At 39.6% G+C, this 23,212-nt stretch overlaps 1 protein-coding gene across 1 annotated transcript in view; it reads right to left on the bottom strand.

The window, feature by feature from the left end:
* The window catches only part of LOC145397954 (glutamate receptor 1-like), a 189,047-nt gene extending 166,129 nt beyond the window's left edge, over positions 1-22,918 (bottom strand). Inside the window, exon 1 of the mRNA XM_080270931.1 lies at positions 22,784-22,918. Within this exon, the coding sequence (XP_080127057.1) occupies positions 22,784-22,918 (135 nt within the window). The remainder of the gene's footprint in view (positions 1-22,783) is intronic.
* Positions 22,919-23,212: the final 294 nt, after the last annotated feature.

The raw sequence follows: 23,212 nt of genomic DNA, 5'->3' as shown, positions 1-23,212 counted from the left end.
CCGGGAGCAGGAGGATGCGTGGTGCCGGGGTGGCAGGAGATGAGGTCAGAGGGAGGGATTCAGTGTGCAGATCCATGGAATGATAAGTAACCAATATTGCCATGATCCCAATATGAGTCACTGATAAGGTTGGGTTTAGTAATATGATTATGGTCAAGTATTCCATGAGACTGTGAGAATACCTGAATGTCAGCCTTCGAACTCTCGTAGTGATTTTGAGCCTCTACAGTTCAGTGGTGGAGGAAACTGACAGCATGAAGTGATGAGGTCAAGCAGATTACAGCAATATCCCAGACTACTACTAACTTCGAGCAAAACAAATAGCGCTGGTTATTTTGCTGTATTCACCTGTACCTCTATCCAGCTATATTACATCTCGATCACCATTCCACCCAGTCTCACCCTTCCTGTCAACCTCCTACCTCTTTCCTCCCTACTCCTTACCTCTCTCCGCCCACTTTCGCTCTACCTACCTACTTACTCCCTCCCCTGAGGGTCCATGGACCTCCTGTTCAGATCCAGCGCTATATGTGATAAAAAACACAGGGAGAGCCAACTGGTGATCTAAAAAACGGTGGTAGTGGAAAGTTTTCCTTTACTACGTATACCACGACATTCATTGTATAAATAAATATTATCTAGAGACAGTCTGACCAGCTTTATTCGCAGTCTCTTGATTATCAGAAAAAATTCTCATTTTCCAAACCTTCCCTTATTCATTGCAAGAATCTCTCTCTCTCTCTCTCTCTCTCTCTCTCTCTCTCTCTCTCTCTCTCTCTCTCTCTCTCTCTCTCTCTCTCTCTCTCTCTCTCTCTCTCTCATCATCATCATCATCATCATCATCATCATCCGGACCCCACTCCCTCCCTGCGGCAGGGTGAGGAGTAGCAACGTCCAGACAGCCCAGGTCTACCCAGTCCAATGTTCCACGCGTCCATTCAATCATAATTTAAGCCCCCGGAATCCTGGCTGTACCTGATACGCCAGAAATATTCACCATATTCTGTAGTTTCACGTAAACGTATCCGATAGAGTTATATCTATCTATCTATCTATCTATGTGTCTATATATATACACACACACTCTCAGAGAGAGAGAGAGAGAGAGTGAGAGAGGAGTGTTTTTGAATGTAGACGAGAGCGGTAGTGCAAGATGGTTTTACCAGTGTTATCGTGCAATATAATCAAGAGTGAGTTATGAATAGTCTCAGACTACAATACCGACTATTCCATTATTTTGTAATCACTGTAGAAATAGAAGAGAGGCGCGGCAATGCGATGGGTGATGGGAAGAGTGCAAACGATCCTGAGCATTACCCTCCGTGGCCGTATCATCGGGATGTGGGAAGTGGGAAAATCATTAAGAGAATTTGCCCTCCTCACAGGTGTCACTGTCAGGATTGTGAATCGATGAAATCGTAGGGGGCAAATGGACGGCTCAGTGAAGACAAAGCCTCACGGTGAAAGACCTCGGGTTCTCACCGTCAAGATGTCACCCGTATAGCAGACATTGTAAACGAGCAGTCAACGTGTTCAGCAGTTCAGGTTACTCGGACTTTACACCTTCCTTGCGATCAGCGGACGACGAGAAGACGCATTCACGAGATGGGCATTCACTGTTACAGGACGGCCAAGAAATAAAAACTCTCTCAAGCCAGTAAAGAGTGTAGACTAGGCTCTGCTTTACAGTATTACGGAGCAGACGTAGATTTTTTGAACAGTAATATTTACTGATAAAAAATGCTTCACGTCTGTGTAAGCAAGGGCTTGAACGTGCTGGAGACTAGTAAACACACGGTGAGAGATGAAAAATATACAGAAGGGCAAAAATGATAGGGTGAACCTATCATTTGGGGGATGGATGTGGGCCAATGGACCTGGAGAATTGACGAAAAGAAAAGGAAGATTTACAGGGCAAAAATACATTGACGTGTAAGAAAACATTTTATTGCCATCCGTGCGAAATACGGCAGTTCCACTTCCTCAGCCTATTAGACTTGTTCACGACAGGAGTCCTGCGCATATGTGCACAGTGTTAAAGGATTGGTTAAATCAGCATCCGGAAGTGGAAGTCCTCTACTGGACCTCAAAGAGTTGTGATCTAAACACAATCGAGAATTTATGGGCCATTATGTGCAAGGACTCGGACGTGGATGAAGAAATAAGTGTTTAAGCTGTAGGACGTAAAGCCCTTGAGGTTTGGGAGTCTGTAAGGAACCGTCAAAATATTTGTCATAATTTAGTGGCATCCCTGCCCAGGAGAGTTGTTGAAGTTGTTCAAGCTCAAGGTGGTTGGATCTTGTATTTATGTGTTTGAACCATTTGACTGCTTGATGATGATGTAATTTTCTTCGATTCCTTGTGAGGTAGCTTTCATAATGAAGAATACCATGTGTATTCTGTATGTAAATACTGTAGGCAATGATTTACCAAACGCCTGGCATTATGTTTACGTAAATATCACCCATATGTTTCCTAGGGTTACCATAAATTAGCGTAATTATATATGAATGTGTTTTTCTTAATACAGTCAAGGTGGGTTATTTGTAGGCCTATATGTAAGTAGTTAATATTCCAAATCTATATCATACATATACTAACTACTTTATTGTGTGTCATTAATAGTGTTTGATTGATATAAAAGCATTTGTTTCTCATGTTCTCCAGTTTCCTCTAAATTAAAATTTCCCGATATATTTTCCAACTTCATCTCGAGCACCTTCTCCCGAAACTAATTGAAATGACCAGGCTTTTGCCATAAAGTCCTTCCTTAGCTGAAGAGACTCAAAATAGCGGTGGTATACATGTAAGTGTGGTATGAATTATAACCTTAATAAAGACAAAAAAGTATAACCATAGTATACACTGAAAAGTTTAATATCCAACGATAGCCGATGACCGGCATCTACACAAAGAAACCAACGAATCACAGTTATGCGAACGATGATTTTAAAAATGAAATACAAACTGATTGCTTCTACGCTGGGAGGACTGAATTACATCATAGTACTGACCATGATTCTCTACAATAGATCACATTATAAAAAAATTATGTCTGGCGGAGTACATAGTTACCTGTATTTCATCATATCCATATTTATTAATTTATTATAACCTTATCAGTGAATCATATTGAGATCATGGCAATATTGGTTAATTATCATTCCACGGATCTGGACAATGAATCCCTTCCTCTGACCTCACCTTCTGCCTCCCCGGCACATCGCATCCCCCTCCTCCAGAAGCACCGTTGTTCGAACCTCAGTTGGCAGAGATTCATGTTGTGCCTGGGATCAGGACAGAACTTCTGACCGCCAGTGTACCTCTGACCCACGCATCTCACCCACCACTTGTTACTCATCTTTCCTCGTGCATTCCTACTCATATTCATTTATTCTCAACAGTTATTGAGTGGGAATTCGGCGTTGTATGGTGAGGTTCGAGCATGACTGAGGCTATTCCGCACTTCAATCAATCCTGATCTATCACCAAGCCCTGGAGTTTCCTAGAGTGAGATCATCTAGCAACACAGCCCTGAGTTTCCTAGAGTGAGATCATCTAGCAACACATCTTATATATATATATATATATATATATATATATATATATATATATATATATATATATATATATATAGTTAATCCCTTTCATTTATTAATACTCATTTATTCACTTATATAGTTAACACATACATACAATAAGTGTTCTATAACATCATACCTTATCAAAATGAGTTTATTTTAGCTTAAGTGATATGACGGGAATATTTTCAACACCGCCAGTGTTAGTGCCAGATAATACATAGTTAGTGGCAATTGCCGATCCAGAAGTAGGAGAACAACAGGAGAACAAACCCAACCCACAAACTTCTCTACAAAGTAAAGATAAAGAAACAAATACCTCATCTTTAGATAATATTGATGATCATTGGGAAAGTCCCTCCGATGTAGAAAGTGAAGACTTTAGCTCTGCCTTACATAATTGCGAAGATTTACTTAGGAGAGTTCACAGATCAGGTGAAACATATGTCACTAATCCCTCACCTAACGGCAAAGAACTCCAAGTGAACCTAACAAAACAACCAACCAAAACGGCTAACTAAGGCAATGCCGCGATTCAAACATCTCCACCCAATGTTTATGTTTATCGTGAGGATAAAAACATCCCAAAATTCTCAGGCATAGAAAAAGATCGCATCGATGTAATGTCTCTCATAAGCCAATGCGAACAACAAATTTTTAAGAGACATGTAACTGATGATCATGAGAAAATAGCATTATTTTCCTCATGGATTAACCTAGAAAGATGTCAAGCAGGCGACTTACTTAGTCAGATAAACTCCCACACGCGAAGACATATGAGGAGTATAAGGCAGAATGCCTGAAGAAAATCACTGGAGGTATAAACTTTTTGCCAGGTATAACTCCAGAATTACATAAGATTGTGGATTTTATAAGACAACACACAACTAATACTGTCCTAGGTGAAATAACAGCAGATGTTTCCACAATTAAGAGAACATTATCAGGTACTTTAGAAACCTCAAACTGGATAACAGATGATGGAAAGATGTCACTGATACATGTTCTAGACATCATTGGTTATGTAGCTGCCCTGCGTAAATTACCTGATAGGGTCCTTAAGATGGCTAAAACGATTTCTTACACCCCAGGAATGTGCTTGCTAGATTTTATAAACGAGGTAGAGATGAACTGTAGCAAAGCAGGGGTGACCGAAACACAGTCAAATTCTACTAGAATGAGAATGACAGACACAGTATCAGCCGTGACAACAGCTACAGCTACCCCAAACAAAGAACAAAATCGGTCGCAACCCAAAATCAGACAGAACAAACAGCCACAAAATTTGAGGCAGCGATCTCAAACACCAGGCCACAGGCAGTCACATAAGTACAGTCCAAGCAGAAGCCACGTCACAGAATCAACTAAATATGGGAAGTCATCTCGAGGATCACATTCGGGAGATAGGTCCACTCTATGTTACTATTTTGCGGACCCGGGACACACAAAGAATGAATGCTTTATCAAAACAAAAGAAGATAAACAAAAGGTGCAAGGGTGTGACCCATACTGTAGACATCACAAGTCCCAAGGTCATTAGACCCCCAATTGTAAGACAGTAGAAAAACTTATTTCCATATTTAAATCAGGGGAAGGACAAGCCACGACAATAAACAACCAATCATAGAGAAAGCCAAGTCTAAAATTCACATAGGAGGCATTTTGGGAAGTGAGTGTATCTTGATACCTGCTGTATGTGAGGATCAAAATATTTCTTAATTCTTGGATACACACTCCCCAGTGAATTTAGTAACACAAGAAGAATTAGATAAGATTTTTAGAAATAAGAATGTAACTTTTCTGGAAGAATCTAATTTAGACTTATATGCGGTAGATGGTAAATTACAATAAAAGGCATGATACGGTTAAACATCAGTTTCACAGAGACTGCAAGACCAGTTTCTGTATTTTTCTTTGTTGAAAACTTAGCGATATAAGGTAACATGTTGCTAGGGTGAAGAACAATGAGAACAGAGAAAACAACTTTACTCTAAAAAATGAATGGGGTAGACTTTAATAATGAATTCATAGAAGAATTATCATTAGATTTCTCACCCATCAATAGTCGGGAACCAAAAGGAATTGGAAATATGAAAACCCTAAACAGAAATACACAAACAGACGAGGGTACAGATCCACTCACACCACCCCTCACTGGCTCCCAGACTAGAGACCGAAGTAACAGTATTGACTCATCAGTTTTTTTCTGCCCATCTCACCAATGATATAGTTATTCCGCCTAACTCATATATGAAAGTTAACATAAAGAGCAAATTAAAGAATAGTTCCGTTCTCGTCTTAAAGGAATTATGCAAAGTGAAAGGAGTGTCAGTAGAAAACTCATTATGTCAGGTGGATAACGAAGGACAAACTCAGGTGTTCCTAATTATCATATGAATGGAGAAGTACAGTTGAAAAAGGGGACTTGTATAGTAAATGTAGAAAAAAGTCCTGTTCCTGTAAAGGAGATAGTTTCAGCTAGAATGACAAGTAAGATAAAATCTATGGACAGAGAAAGCATAAAAGAAAATTTGATTCACTCCGGAGAATTTAATGAAGAAACTGATCTGTTAAATATATTGGAAAAACATTGACAAACGGTAGCATTACCTGGAAAACAATTAGGGTGTACTAACCTGATCAATCACAAGATTAATGTGCACCCAGACACAAAACCCATTTTTGTGCCTGCCTATAGAGTTCCACAATCACAACGTACACTTGCAAACCGGTATGTTGATGAAATGCTAAAACTTGGAATTATTGACCCATCAGTCTCCCCATGGAATGCCCCATTATTTTTCGTGCCCATACGAAATGAGTAAATGCATGCGGTAGTAGATTACTGTAAACTGAATAATCACACAATCCCAGGCCAGTTTCCCATGCCATTGCTAAGTGACGTCCTGCAAAATATTGGACCAGAAAATAATGTATTTTCTACAATTGATATGCCTAATGGCTATTATCAAATAACATTAGATAAGGAGTCACGTAAATACACTGCCATCTTCACAAATACAGGCCATTACCAATACAAACGTATGCCAATGGGATTGAGGACAGCACCAGGCACGTGTCAACACCTAATGAATTATGTACTGTCCGGAATGCTAGGAAAAGGAATATTCGTATATCTTGACGATATAATTATTGCAACTAATAACGTAAAAGAACATCTCCAGAAATTAGACTAACTCCTACAAAAGCTTGGTGATGCTGGTTAAAAAATTAGGCTGTCTAAATGCAAAATTTGCTTTAAGGAAATAAAATTCTTAGGCCACAAATTGAATGCAGAAGGAATTCATACATCTGATTACAAAATTCAGGCAGTAAAGGATTTCCCTGAACCCCAAAATATAGAAGTCAGACGATTTTTAGGTCTGTAGGATATAATAGATCTCTTATCCGACTATTCTTTCATATAGCTTTTCCTCTATTTCAACTACTCAAAAAAGATGGTATATTCCAATGGGGAGAAGAACAAAAACAATCATTTAATGAATTAAAAGATAAACTTACAGATGCACCATGCTTGATTTATCCTGATTTCACAAAACCATTTATAATTTGCACAGATGCATCTGGTAAAGGATTAGGGGCTGTATTGATGCAAGAAGATAAAAGAGGAAAAAATCAACCAATTGCCTTCGGCAGCAGACAAATAAAAGGTGCAAAGAAAAATTATTGCACTACAGACTTAGAGGCACTTGCAGTGGTCTTTGCATTACAAAAGTTTCGAGATTTGGTATATGATTACAAGAGTCACTTATTCACCTACCATAATCCACTAGTGGGTATGTTTAAAGAGAAACTCCTCTCTGGGAGGAGAGCAAGATGGAAATGAACAGTTGAAAACTACAATGTACATATTCACCACACACAAGGCAAAATGAATTTAGTAGCTGATGCATTATCTAGGAACCCGACGACAATTCAGGTCGCGACATTAGATCTCAAAGGGAACATCCCAAACCATGACGAAATCTCAAAAGCACAGAGACTTGATCCAGCGTAGTCTAATGCTATATACAAGTTAGAAAGTGGAGACGACATACAATTTCCAAAGCTACATACACCACTCGAACAATTCACAGTAGTTAATAATGCCTTATACAGGATCAACCCAAGACAACCGAGACATCGAAGAAATAATAAACAATTAGTGGTACCTAATGACATGAACCACAAGTATTAAGAACGATACACGATGGTCCACATGCAGGACATCCTGGAAAAGATAGAACATTTAAACAAGCCCAGCTGTGCTACTGGCCATTGTTACTAGAAGATATAAACAATCATATATATAGACTGATGCAAGCCATGTGCGAAACACAAAGGCTACATGATAACACTTGCACCTGTAGGTAATTACCCTGTACCACATCAACCGTGGGACGTTGTCACAGTTGACTTACTCAGGTTACCATTAGCATACAATAATACCCAAAACTTATTCGTAGCAACAGATCATTTCTCACGATAAGTAATTTTAGCTCCAATTAACCCGTACCCTTCCGTTTTGGGGGGCCCCTCCACCACCTGAAAACCTGATTAATTTTCGATTTTTTTTTTTTTTTTGCTCAAACATTCCCTTTCGGTGAGAAACTAATGAAAATCACCAAGAACGTTGCTCCCATCACCCGTAAGTGCCCCTAAGGTGCGTCCCCCTGCACCTCAGCCAGGTGTTCTGTGGCCGGGCTGGTGCTGCTGCTTCATTTTCCACAGTGGGAAGGAGGAGGGTAATTTATCAGAACCAACCTAAATACAGATATTTACATTTATTTGCTACAAAAGTACATATACAGCAACAATATTCTGGTATATATATAAAAAAAATGGGTAAAAATAATGTAGGTTCATTATGGTACCATCCATAAATCACCGATTTCTGGCACACTTGATTAGGTGATACTGTTGTTTCCACTAAATACACTTTGACAAATTTGATTAGAAGTGTGTACATTCATCGCAGCCCTATAATAAGTAGTGCAGGATTGCCGTGTGTGGGAGGTGAGTGCGGGAGACGCTCCACCTCACCTCCCACCCACCTCGCGCCACACACCTCCCACTCTCTCACCAATGCTATATTTGTCTCGTACTCACTGAGTGTTCACACACATAATCAGTATTGCTCTTTTGTTCACATTTCAAAATATACAAAGATTACCTTATTATATATCATACTGATTGAATATTGTCACAAGCACACTGTTCCTTACAAATTCCCTTTCCCTCTCTTCTCTCTTCCTCCGACAAACTCTCTCTCTCTCTCTCTCTCATATTATATATATATATATATATATATATATATATATATATATATATATATATATATATATATATATATATATATATATATATATATATATATATATATATAACATCACTAGCTGCTTGGCGGCAGCAAGAGGAAAGTCTCACGCGTCTGCCTGCCACGAATCACTCGCGAAATTTGAAAAATGTGCACACAATGTGCCTTGCAATTGCGAATCGTATGGCATACGATGACGGGTCTACGGCGGCTCCTATGGACCGCCGTACGACGTACGATGACGGGAGGGTACAGGTTAAGCTTAAGACAGGAGAAACAATAACAAAAGCTATAATAGATAATATGGTACGGCAAGGATGCCTCATAGCTCCAACGGCCTCGACATTAATGGTGCAAGATGTCATGAGTACCGAAATCAGTTTGCATTTCTTATACGAATTACTTACTTATTTGGAGAATATTGCCAAACCACTGAGGTCCCTGGACTTTATGATAGGGGGCTATGTTTCAGAAACTCATGACACAAAGGATGTGACTGAAATCGTGAGGTTAGCGAAATGGAAGATAGAACAGGCTAAATCAATCATGCTCATCATGATCTAAGATATCCCACCTCATGGAACAGAGGCATTAATGTCCACGAACATCACACGTTCTCGCCAAAAGCGTGGTTTGTTTGATCTGGGCCGTGCAATTCTAGGGAATATCTTTGATTTGGCTACAGAGGAAGACCTTCAAGAATTATACAACAATTTTAATAAAATAGCTCAGGTACCAACATACCAGAACAAGTTCGTCGCCGGTCAAAACACAGCAATGAAGACGATGGTGAAAAATTTAAGAAAGGCAGAAAGTAAAACTCATCAGAGTGTGGACAAAATTAATGCCATGGAAGGAAACATGACACATTTCCAACACTTTTCAGTGATCATGGAACATATTGACACAGTAATACTCCAGTTAGATAACACTAGAGCTCGTTACAGGGCATTCATGCTAGGTATTGCAAATGCTGGTAATGGGAAGATCACTATTAACCTACTTCCAGTTCACGATCTACATCAGATAATTAGTCAAGGCATACATAAACATTTGTTTGAAGCCTTTGTTCCGGGGTAGGAATCTCATGTTATATTATCCATATTTAGAAGCAACTCGAACTTCAACATCAGTAATAGTTCATGTACCATTCATAACTGACGATCTGTTCACAGTGAATCAAATATACCCCTTCCCCTCTAAGAATAATGACACTTTGGTCGTCATCAACATCAACACAGACACCGAACTCACCATGGTCTCCAAGAGACAGGACATTGTCACTTTCGCCAGTGAATCAAAGATTGAACGAAAGTGTCGTGCATCTTTACATGCTGTTCACCTTTATCCTGCGTACATTTTCACGTTTCAGCCTACTGGAACAGTCCCTTGTGAAATGGCTATCATAAGGAATCATGACATTCATCACCATTGCAACTTCACATTTACTCCAGATAAACCTATACACAATCAACGCATTGGACATTCAGTTTTTTTACTTCATTCATAACACATCAGTTTACATAATTTGACCAGATATACCACCATCTCATACTTCAGCATAAGGATTATACATAGCACCAGACTACTGTGCTGTACTTACACCATCCATGTCCACTTTATCTAACAGCAATCACTATGCCATCCATAATCATACACACAAACTTTTCCATCCACTACCTAATATGGATTTAAACATGAGCACAAATGTTAAGCTGACTTCACTTAAGTTTGAAACTATGCAACTAATCAATGAAACAATGAAGCCATGGGAAGAATTGAGTATGAGTATGTTCAACCCATATTATGTGTAAAGCCCAGCACCAACTGTCTTTATAATCTTCTCTGTTGTATTTGCACTAATGCTGTAGGCAATGCACAGAATGCAAGCAAGAATTGCAAGCTTAGAGTCAGTATTTACTGAAGGAAGAGTGAACATCCAAGTGAGACCTCCTGAATAAATTGTATATCCTGTGTAAATAGTGTAAATTTTATTTTAAAATGCAGAAAATTATGGCACGACACATGAGTTAATATCTTATGACAATATCGTTATATCTCATATAGATGAATTACAAACATATTAATAACTCTTACTATAATCTTGGCATTGTACTGCTTTTGCATATATGTGTGTGTATGTTATACATACACATATTACAATATGTTATACAATATTCTATAATCAGTTTAACTATGGTGCATTTGCTCATTTATGTATAAAATAAGTTTACAATGTCTTATGTTTCTAGACTATTATTAGGTCAGTACAATAATATCATGAATGTTATGTATAGAGAATATTATAATATTTTGCATTAATAGATTAGAGTTTGTCACTGATGCATGCTGTCGTAGGTTCGCAAGCTGGGGTGACCGAGCGATGTTATCATATTACGGTACAATGCATAATAGATAGGAACATAAATGTGTACTTTAAAGGATGAATGTAATGAAAGTCAAGCTAGCTGTGGGAAAGAAAATGACGTAACACCTCTCTGGAATGTCTCACACAAGCACAAACAGCCCCCAACCAGGGCCTCGTGACCACACACACACACACACACACACACACAAGCTTCTAGAACAATCCCCACATGTACAATACACGTGACACATGCTCTCCTATACAAGAAGGGAGGAATTAGACAGGTAGAGGGAGGCAAGTGACAGGGGCGAGAGGTTGTCGAAAGAGAGAGTGAGAAGAGGGGTTCTAGCGAGAAGTTAGCTAGCATATAAACGCTTTTGTGTAATACACATAGTGTTCAACTTGAGCTTTCCCATGAAGACAATAAAACTACAATCAAGACCCAGCATCCATCTTTAATTTCTCCTGTCATCGACTACAAGTGAAATGAAGTTGGTTTCTCACATATCTACTCACTATTACCTCCAGCTCGACTATGACTACTACATAATCAATTACAAGACTAATAATACTTTACACAATCCTTATCTATCCACCCTGTCATATGCTTTCCCCAAATCCATGAAGGCCACATACAACTTCTTTCCCTTCTCTAGAAACTTTTCCACTAAAGAGAAGAATATCTGATCTACACAACCTCTTCCTTTCCTAAAGCCTCCCTGTTCTTCTCCAACTAAGTCCTCTGATATTTCCCTAACCCTGTCAATAAGTATCCTACCATACACTTTTCCTATTACACTAAGAAGACAAATGCCCCAATGATTACCACACACTTCTTTTTCCCCTTTCCCTTTGTACAATGGCGTAATTATACCTGACTCCCAATCCTCCGGGACTCTATCTTTCTCCCAGGCCAATCTGCATATCTTCCGCATCCATTCTACTACTCTCCCCCATGCTTCAGCATTTCACCACACACTCCATCAATTCCTTGGGCTTTCCCCATTTTGACTGTCTTCATTGCTTCCACAGCTTCCATCCTACTGATTTCTTCCTGTCTTCTCACCTCCCTCCTTCTCCCATCCATTCCCCAGCCACTTATACTTGCACTACTTTCGTTCTCTATGTTCAACAATTCCTTAAAGTGTTCTCTCCATCTGCTCACTTTTTCTCCCTTCTCCACTAGCAATCAACCATTTTTATCTTCCACTCCCCTATTAACTTCATTGCCACCCTGTCTGACTCTCTTTACCTCTTTCCAGAACATTTTCTTACAGTCCCTCCACTTTATACTCAAATTCCATCCACGTTCCTCATCCACTCTCCTCTTACTCTCTTACTATTCTTTTTACTTTTCTCTTCCTTTCTACATATAACTCTCTCTTCCGTCTCTCAACTTCTTCCGCGCCCCTATTTCTCATCCATTCATTATATGCTTTCTTCTTTTGTGCCAAGACCTGTCTCATCTCTTCATTCCACCATGCTGTTCCTTGCACCCGCTTTCGTCTTCTCATCACCCCGCACACCACATCACATGCTGCACATATTTCTTCTGTGAATATCTTGCACACACCTTCCACATCCCCCATCTGCTCCAAATCATATTTACCCAATCATTCCTCCACTTCTCTCTTATATTCTGCCTTTTTCTCATCCTCTTGTAACCTTTCCACTTTCCTTGCATATACTCCTTTCTCCCGTCATTCCCTTCTTCTATTTATCCATTTTACTCAGACCTTGATTCTGACCACCACTAAGTAGTGGTCAGAAAGTCGACTCCTCCAGCCTCTATATGCTCTTGCATCCATTACACATCTTCGCATCCTTTCATCCACACACACATAATCAATCATTGCCTTCCTTTCAGTCAGTTCACCACCCACCCTACTCATCGCTCGTCATGTATACCTGTGGATCATTTTGTGCCTGAAGAGGGTACTGGATATCACCAACCCCCTCCCGGCACAAATGTCCACTAAAGTACTGCCATTCTCATCAATCTCAGCAGGCACACCCCACTCACCAACTACTCCATCCACCTTCACAGGAAGAATCTATCTATCTATCTATTGCCAGACGCCTCAATCCCGTTTGGGGTGGCCACAAACAAATCGCCTCCAAGTCGCCCTGTCCCCCGCCATTTCACTCCCCTGCTCCCAACTCACACCCCCCTCTCTCATATACCTCTCCACCCCATCTCTCCATCTCATCCTCGGCCTCCCCCTCCCTCTTTCCCCCTCCACCTCACTCACATACACTCTCTTCGTCAGTCTTTGACCCTCCATCCTCTCCACATGGCCAAACCACCTCAGTGTGTTCCTCATAACGCTTCCTATCACATCCACATCCACACCACAACGCTCCTTTATATCCTCATTCGTCAGCCTGTCTCTCCATGTGACTCCACAGGCTCCTCTTAAATAACTCATTTCCACTGCTCTCACTCTTGACTTGTGTCCTTCCAACAACGTCCAAGCTTCACTTCCGTACGTTAGAGTTGGTATCACAATACTGTCATGTAGTAACTTTTTCACTTCCATGCTCACTTCCCTGTTTCTTATCACTGCTTTCAAAGAACCAGCAACCTTTCTTCCCTGCTGTACCCTTTCAAGCACTTCACCCTCCAAACCTCCATCCTTACTCATCACACTACCCAAGTACTTAAACGTACTCACATTTTCCAATTCCTCACCATCCAACCTCGCTGTACATTCACTGACTTCACCTCTCTCAAAGACCATCACTTTACTCTTCCCTACATTCACATTTAGATTCCGTTTCTTACACACTCTCTCAAACTCATCCACCAAGCCTTGCAGCTCCCCTTCGTCTTCACTCAACAACACGGTATCATCTGCAAACAACAGTACAGGGAGTTTCCAAACACTATCCTCTCTCACCAGGGCCACTCCAACATCCACTACCCTACCTTGTACCTCTTTTATTACCCAATCCATGTACAGATTGAACAACCATGGAGACATGACACATCCCTGCTTCAACCCAACTTTCAAAGAGAAAAATTCACTTAGTTCCCCATCCACACGCACTGCAGCCTTCGCACCATCGTACATACTCTTCACAGCATTCAACAACTTCCCATCTATTCCATATATTCTTAACACTTTCCACAATCCTAGTCTATCCACCCTGTCATATGCTTTCTCCAAATCCATGAAAGCCGCATACAACTTCTTTCCCTTCTCTAGAAACTTTTCCACTAAAGATCTGAGAATGAATATCTGATCTACACAACCTCTTCCCTTCCTAAAGCCTCCCTGTTCTTCTCCAACTAATTTCTCTGTTCTTTCTCTAACTCTGTCAATAAGTATCCTACCATATACTTTTCCTATTATACTAAGAAGACAAATGCCCCTATGATTACCACACACTTCTTTAGTCCCCTTTCCTTTGTACAAGGGAATAATTATACCTGACTTCCAATCCTCCAGGACTCTACCTTCCTCCCAGGCCAATCTGCACATCTTCCACATCCATTCTACTACTATCTCTCCCCCATGCTTCAGCATTTCACCACACACTCCATCAATTCCTGGGGCTTTCCCTGATTTAACTTTCTTCATTGCTTCCACAACTTCTATCCTACTGATTTCTTCCTGTCTTCTCACCTCCCTCCTTCTTCCAGCCATTCCCCAGCCACTTATACTCGCATTACTTCCATCCTCCACGTTCAGCAATTCCTTAAAGTGTTCTCTCCATCTGCTCACTTTTTCTCCCTTCTCCACTAGTAATCTACCATTTTTATCTTTCACTCCCCTGCTAACTCCACTTCCACCCTGTCTTACTCTTTTCACCTCTTTCCAGAACATTTTCTTACAGTCCCTCCACTTTACACTCAAATTCCTTCCAAATTCCTCATCCACTCTCTTCTTACTCTCTCTTACTAATCTTTTCACCTCTCTCTTTCTTTCTACATATAACTCTCTCTTCCGCCTCTCAACTTCTTCCACGCCCCTATTTCTCATCCATTCATTGTATGCCTTCTTCTTTTGTGCCACAGCCCGTTTCACCTCTTCAGTCCACCACGCTGTTCCTTGCACCCCCCTCCGTCTTCTCGTCCTTCCACACACCACATCACATGCTGCACATATTTCTTCTGTAAATATTCTACACACACCTTCCACGTCCCCCATCTGCTCCAACTCATATTTGCCCAATCGTTCCTCCACTTCTCTCTTATACTCTGCCTTTTTCTCATCCTCTTGTGACCTTTCCACTCTCCTTGCAACTTCTCCTTCCTCTCGTCTTTCCCTTCTTCTATTCCTCCATCTTACTTGAACTTTAACTCTGGCCACCACCAAGTAGTGGTCAGAAAGTCCACTCCCCCAACCTCTATAAACTCTTGCATCCAATATACATCTTCGCATCCTTTCATCCACACACACATAATCAATCATTGCCTTCCTTTCACTCAATTCACCACCCACCCTTCTCATCACTCGCCATGTATACCTGTGGATCATTTTATGCCTGATGAAGGTATTGGCTATCACCAACCCCCTCCCAGCACAAATGTCCACTAACGCACTCCCATTCTCATCTATCTCAGCAGGCACACCCCACTCACCAACTATTCCATCCACTTTCACATTCCCAACTTTACCATTCATATCACCAATCAAAAACACTCTATCATTCCTTCCAAACTTTTCCATGCACACTTCTACATTTGTCCAGAACTCTTCTCTCAATCTTCTAGCACGATCTTGCGTTGGCGCATACACACACACAATCGCCCACATTTGTATTCCAACTTTCAACTTTACCCACACAATCCTTGATCCAACTGATCCATACTGTCTTATGCTCCTCTTCCATCTTTTACTCACAACTATACATACTCCTTCCTTTGCTCTCTCATTCTCACCTACTCCTGCACATATACCCCATCCATACTCCCATTCTCTCACACTTTCTCCTCTCCATTTTGTTTCAGTTATTCCACATACATCCACTTTCGCATCCTCAAGCACCTGGACAATCTCTCTCTCTTTCACCTCATCATTTGCTCCCCTTACATTCCACGTTCCAATTGCAATGTCCTTTGTCCGGTCCTTGGTCGTCAACGTTTGGTCAGTCCTTGTCCGAGGCTTATTGTTTGTTTTTTTTAGTTGGTTGTTTTCCGGGGAGGGGCACCAACCCCCCGCCAACCCTTTTAGTTGCCTTTTACGACAAGCAGGGATACTGGGGGAGTATTCTTGACAAACCCCCCTACCCCCAGGGGGTAGAAAACAGTGTTACAACAGAAAATATTTTTAAATTCTACTTCATAGTGGAGCATGTCATTTGAAACCCAGGGCACATTCCCTTGGAAAGTTGGGATTCCAAGGGGTATCGTTGGTCTCATGAGTAAATATATGGCTATAAACAAAATTTGTTGAATGTATGTACAACTTACTTAAAGAAATTCTTCCCTGTCTCACTTAGTAGAAAAGTTTTTAGCCTCTGAAAACCATTGTGGTTGGGCCATGTCCTGAGCTGGGTCGTGTTGAACTGCTCCCTTCCCAGCTGAACGTAAACATTAATTCTCTCGCTGCACTCGCTCACCCAGGTTGATCTCCTGTCTCTTAAAGATATTCCTAACACTGACCTTTCCATTGCTCTTTCCGAATGGATTAGTTGATATTCTATCAATTTTGGCAGTTTGCAGGTTTCACAACAGTACGTTATAGCTGGTGTTGCAATTTCTTTATATACTTTTCGTTTCGTACATGCTGGCTAGCTCCATTTCATAATGTCTCTATGTGTACCGGAAGCTTTCTATCCAATTGCAATGCGTTTTTTTTTATTTCGCTATCGTGGTCTTATATTAGTTTTAGTATATCCTCCAAGAAATCGTACGCCTCAACTTCTTCAAGAATTCATCATCATCATCATCATCTAATCCTGTGTTGCCCAATGAGAGGCGTAGGAGCCCGGGGTTAGGCAAGTTGTTCCTGACATTTAAGATGAGAGTGACCAGCCTCACTCATCCCTGAGTGGCAATAAGTGAGCAATAATCCCCAACCACCCCTTGGCTGCAGAAACCTGTACAGGCTCAATTTGATTGGAGCGCCTTAAGTACCCATTAAACCACTGGCGCCATAATTTGGTTATATGATAACCACCCAGCGTAGTAATTGGTTTCTTGGTGTACAGGAATCCATTTGGCTTGTCACTCAGTGTAGAGTCACCCATTGGCAGAAGGAGGAGGAGAGAATGAAGGGAAAAAAGACAGAAGAGGACGGAAGGAAAGAAGGAAGGAAGAGAGGAAAGGGCAGTCACCCGAGAACAGCACTACAACGAGTGGGTGGATGGTGTGAGCCCCCACGTACCTCTTGAAGAAAAAATCTTCATGAATTACTTTGTTTATTTGGATGACGTTCTTTTGCGTATTTGGATTAAACATTACTTTAATTTTGTTCAACTATGTCTTTAGCTCTATTTTGAGACTTTCTTTGTTTAGGTGATTTAACATTTCTTTCAGTGCCTAGTGTTTGTGAAATTTGGAGAGTGTCATCTGCAAATCGTAAGTGGTTTATGTTTTCTCCAGCTATGTTTATTCCCTTGCTTTCCCAGTCAAGTTTCCTGAAAATACTTTTTAGGCATGGTGTTTTTTTTTTTTTTTTGGGGGGGAGGTGAAATTGTATCTTCCTGACTCTCGCCTGTCTTAGTTTTAATTATTTCCGAGTTATTTAAGTATAGTAGTTCCTTCTTTATTTATGTTTTCCGGCAGTTTTACAATGTCCTCATTTACTCCTTGTTCTGGCAATGAACTAATTATAATTGCAATGGCGCCACTGAGTCGAAAGCCCTTTCGTAATCAACAAAACCTAAGAAACTTAGTCACAGTCTGGACCCCCGACATATGTACCCGAGCGAAAGATTTATCGCATCAACAAGAAATGGGGGCAGAGGTCGGGAGGAAAACTCTGTAGTACAGTAGCGAACTTTTTTTGATAAATCAGCCAATTTTGAAGTTACAAGAAAGATAGACACCAATATGGAAATCGCATAAAAATCCTCAGTTATTTTCATTTCATATTAACCCGTAATTCCCAAAACTTTTTTCGTCAATCGAGGAAACGATTTTTCATAAGGAAGATTAGCGCAACAGCCGGCTGTGCAAGAAGTAACGGTCTAAGGTTGTTTGAGTAGCGCAGCAATTTTTTCCGACAATTGCTGAGAGAGTTGGTTTTAGGAAGTGTGTGGGAATATTTCTGGTGTAATCTAATAGCTTTTTTTTTTTTTTTTTAGTGTTTTCAGGTCAGGAAATCAGAGGATGATGATGAGCCACATGAGACAATATTTAACACTGCCTGACTTGCTCGCTCGCTCGCTCAAACACGTTCAATACTTTCAGTGTGGACCCTATTACATGTTTATATTCTGCATTTTTCTTAAATAGGTGATTCATTGTGTGTAGAGGATCAGTAGTTGAAAACCCGTTTCTGAATTCTACCTTTTCACGTGGTTTTTCTTCCATTTGTTTTTTTTTTTTTTTTAATTCTGTTGTAAGGACTTTAGTGAAGAATTTGTAAATACATGATAATATGCTAACGGATCCATAGTTACTAAGATCTCTTGAGTCGGTTTTTTTTTTTTATAAAGCAAAATAACTATTTGCATTACACCATGTTTTAGGAATTTTCTTCTTTATGCACTGAGCAAATAAGTGGGCGAGCCTAATTTGTACAGTACTTCTGCTCCTGCATCGACAATTAATCTGCTACTATTCCATCTTCTCCTTGGGCCTTCGTCTGGTGTTACCTTAGATAGTTCACTTGTATCACCTGAAAAGTTAGCTATTGGTACTACTATCTTTGATGCATACAGTTCTTTGTAAAATTCAGCTTTCTTAACCACCGTATCTCTGCATTTAATGACATCGCTGTTTTAATTTTCAGTAATATGATTTGTTGCTTTCCTAGTACCATTTTACTTCCGACCTGTTTCAGACTTTTTCCTTTTTGATAGTGTCTTTGAAATTATCCAGGTTTCTCGTTTTACATTCCTTTTCTCTATGTTTTATTTTTTAGTTTATTTAATTCCGCTTGTTCTATTTAAGCTTTGTTTTCACTTACATCTCCTTTCTTCATTTCATGAGCTCGAGGGTCATTTTTAAATACTTGTTGGCTTTGGTTGTATTAGCTTTCCCGACTACTTCCACTGATTCTCTTAGCACTTTTGTTAGTTTATCATTCAGCTCATCAATGTCACACTGAACATAACTTAGAACCTGAAATTTGTTCGTTATTTCCAACTGAAAGGCTGCTTTGTTTTCGCTTACTTGTATTGGGCACATCTTTCTATGCTTAAACATCTCCTTTCTTCTGAAATTGAATCTGGCTGTGCAACCCACCATCCTATTGTAACTTCGTATATTTTATTTGCTGATAACTGTGACATCAGTGATCGTGTTATTCTTATCTGCCATGAAATGAAGTTGATTTCATTCTTTGTTTCTCCATTTGGACTTCCTCAGATCCATTTTCTCCTAGTTCTTTTGTGAAAGAATGTGTTCGTTATTTTCATGTTATAAACTTCAGCAGTAGTTACCATCGTTTCACCACCGTCATTCCTTTCTCCCACTCCGAATTTTCCCATACATGCATCTCCATTTGTCGATTAGCCAACTTTTGCATTTGAAGTCTTTCATGAATTTAGTATATCTGACCCTTCATTCTTCTATTATCTGGGAAATGTCGTCATATAACGTACTTCTTCTTCATCTGAGCTTTGAAAAGTTTGAGCATTTACCTGAATTACTTTCATGGAGTACTCTGTTAGGGACACTGCTGAATTTAACATTTTCGTCTTCAAGATATATATATATATATATATATATATATATATATATATATATATATATATATATATATATATATATATATATATATATATATATATATATATATATATATATATATATATATATATATGTATATATATATATATATATATATATATATATATATGTGTGTGTGTGTGTGTGTGTGTGTGTGTGTGTGTGTGTGTGTGTGTGTGTGTGTGTGTCTTTTACGCTTTTGTCCGGGAATTGAACTCCAGCCTTCTAGATAGAAGTCAGGCACTAATGCCACTACACCACAACGTGATCCCACGCAACTTGGCAAGTGACAGAGCCGTGTGTCTCTCCAACATATACAGACGCTCGTCTTGTGTCTGAGATGGATTAAAACTGCTCTGTCGCTTGTCGAATTGCGTGGGATCACGTCGTGGTGTAGTGGCATCAGTACCTGATTTCTACCTAAAGGTCTAGGGTTCGATTCACGGTCAAGAGAGTAAAAAAATTTGTACACACACGTGTAATGTGTCTCTCCAATATATATATATATATATATATATATATATATATATTCACAAAAATCAGCAGTTAATAAGACATTCTAGTGTATGAATACTTGCACATAATTATACAAAGTAATTATAGATTCTACTTTTCTTTCGGCGCAGTACAATTATTCGTCATCAGGAAAGAAGAAGCACACAGCCAAACTACTCAGCCTAAACATCTAAGGCAGGAAGTATTAGTCGTTTATCCTTCACTTTCGTAATGTGAGTAGCCTAGTATATCCTAACAAGGAGCGGTGCTAAGGCCCACCTGGGCATTCATTTTAATGCTAACGTATAAACACAACAGGATATCTAGTCAAAGATGTCACATATCAATTTTGGAGTAAATCGGGAGAAAATTAGCGATATTATGCCCATTTGAAAATTTATGCCCAATCTACCTGACACTGACTCCTCTACCGGTAACTGGGGGGTGATCCCCCTGATGTAATGAGGCATGTTATAGGATGCAGATCAGAAAGATGCACCATCAGGTTTTGGTTTCATGTCGATATGACGAATTGAAAAGAGTTATTGCGAAAAAACGATTTTTTTTTTTTTTTTTACATTTTCTTTGACATTTTTGGGGCCTACAGCCTGGGCCTTGGCCCAATTAGACCAAAAATTTGATCTCTCTCTCTCTCTCTCTCTCTCTCTCTCTCTCTCTCTCTCTCTCTCTCCAACACAGATATATATATATATATATATATATATATATATATATATATATATATATATAAAGTTAACATGAAAATACGACCTTAAATATAAACAAATATAGAATCAAGTGTGGGAATTGACCGAAATAACTGATTATTGGCCTTGTAAAATATATATGGATCTAGAATAAACGGTGCATGAATTAATTAAGTTCATGATTCTGTAGGAGTTCATGGCTCAAATAAAGTACGGTATATGACTGAAGTGCATGATAGACTGAATTAAAGTGAATGAGGCAATAAATGGCAAAATGCATGAGGTAAATAATAACACAACACGACTCTAATAAATGTTTAAGTGCATCACTCAGATAAAATTCATAGGTTACGTAGAAGGAGAGGTTGTGAGAAATACAGATAACTTGATGTCTGGGATAAGAATAACTTATCTCAGATAAAATAATGTCAGAATAATTGTCTGGAAATAGATGAAGCCTAATGTTAGCATTATACCCATCACTCTACCTCCTCATTGACATGTGGCTCTTTCATGAGAGAGAGAGAGAGAGAGAGAGAGAGGTGGGGGAGAGGGAAGGTCTGTGTTACATCTGGTCGCAACAGTACTGACGGGAGAACATAGACAAAAGCTCCTTAATACTGCGCTGTGAAGGATTTGGGTATCTTTCTAGTGCCTTTGAAGATTTCGTAATTAATCTTCTTTGGCGATTTATTCTACATTGTACTCCTCTGTATCTTCATGTAAAATACTGATGGAAACCACGTTAATATTGAAGTGCCATATACCATACATGAGAAGGTTTATTTTAAGTGCAAAATAAATCGCCAAAAGAAGAAGCACTATGAAACCCCTTATGCCACTGAATTCTGCCCCTGATATGTAATCTGTAAGGAGGGCAGATTTTCATTGAACGACTTCCTTCTTTGCAAGTTTCAGACGAATTTATTCAGCCAAGGGAAAGAATTAAGGTTGTGAAGGAACTGTTGGAGATTGATTTCAACCCCCACACTTGTACCGTTTTTTTTTTTCAGAGTTAACAGAAGCGTCAAGAGCTAGAAGAATAAACTGAAACTAGAACAACGAGACAGTTTGCTCCCAGATCGTATTGGAAAGGGATGAGTTGAAAAGTAGAGATTGCAGTTGGAAAGATTTTAGTTTACTTACAAAATAACAGGATATACAGAATAATCTGATGATGCTTGGAGGATCTTTTTGAAGACTCTCTTGAGGCTGCTAAGAGATACTTTCAAAATAAAATAGTTATACGAAAGAGAACGAGCCTCGCCCTACAAGAACGTGGGCTGATGTGTGTGTTGTTGGGTGCAGGGCTGGGTGACGTATAAGCCAATCAGTCCCTCAGTAAATAACTGACAAAGGCGTTTCAAGGCTTTCTTCCAAATAGGGTCAGGCAAAAATCTGTGTTCAGACTAAAGGGGTTAATATTATGACATAAGGTTATCAGTGTCAAGTCCAAAATTTACTTACATTATTAAAGCCCAGTTTTAGGCAGTGGCTTTCATTCGCTGCCATGGTAAGGACGTGGGCGGTGGAGCTCCCCTGACGGCAACGAGCGAAACTGTACTGAACTGAGCCTCCCTTTGCCGGTCTAATAAAAGGCATCCTGGGCCCGTACTCACAAAACTTCTTGAACTTAAGTTGGGTATAAGATCGTTTGCCTATGCTTCTATTCAGACTTAATAAACACAGCAAATACTTGAAAGCAGCACAAAATTATTAATCATCTGAAAAATTCTACAAAGCGAAACAGTTTAAGAATATTAACCACTCATAAGGAAAACTGTTAATCGTAAGAACTGGTTAGATGTTTCATGAAAAAGTCGCAGTTCTAGTATTCCGGTCGGTCATGAGGGCTCTCCAACAACTTTTCATTTCCAGCTTATACAGCATCTGGCA

The sequence above is a fragment of the Coenobita brevimanus genome, chromosome 44, assembly GCF_032717465.1.
Source record: "Coenobita brevimanus isolate Jiangsu-jjx chromosome 44, ASM3271746v2, whole genome shotgun sequence".
Lineage (NCBI taxonomy): Eukaryota > Metazoa > Arthropoda > Malacostraca > Decapoda > Coenobitidae > Coenobita > Coenobita brevimanus.
The sequence above is the reverse complement of the archived record's forward strand: the minus strand, read 5'-3'. Positions and strand labels throughout refer to the sequence as shown.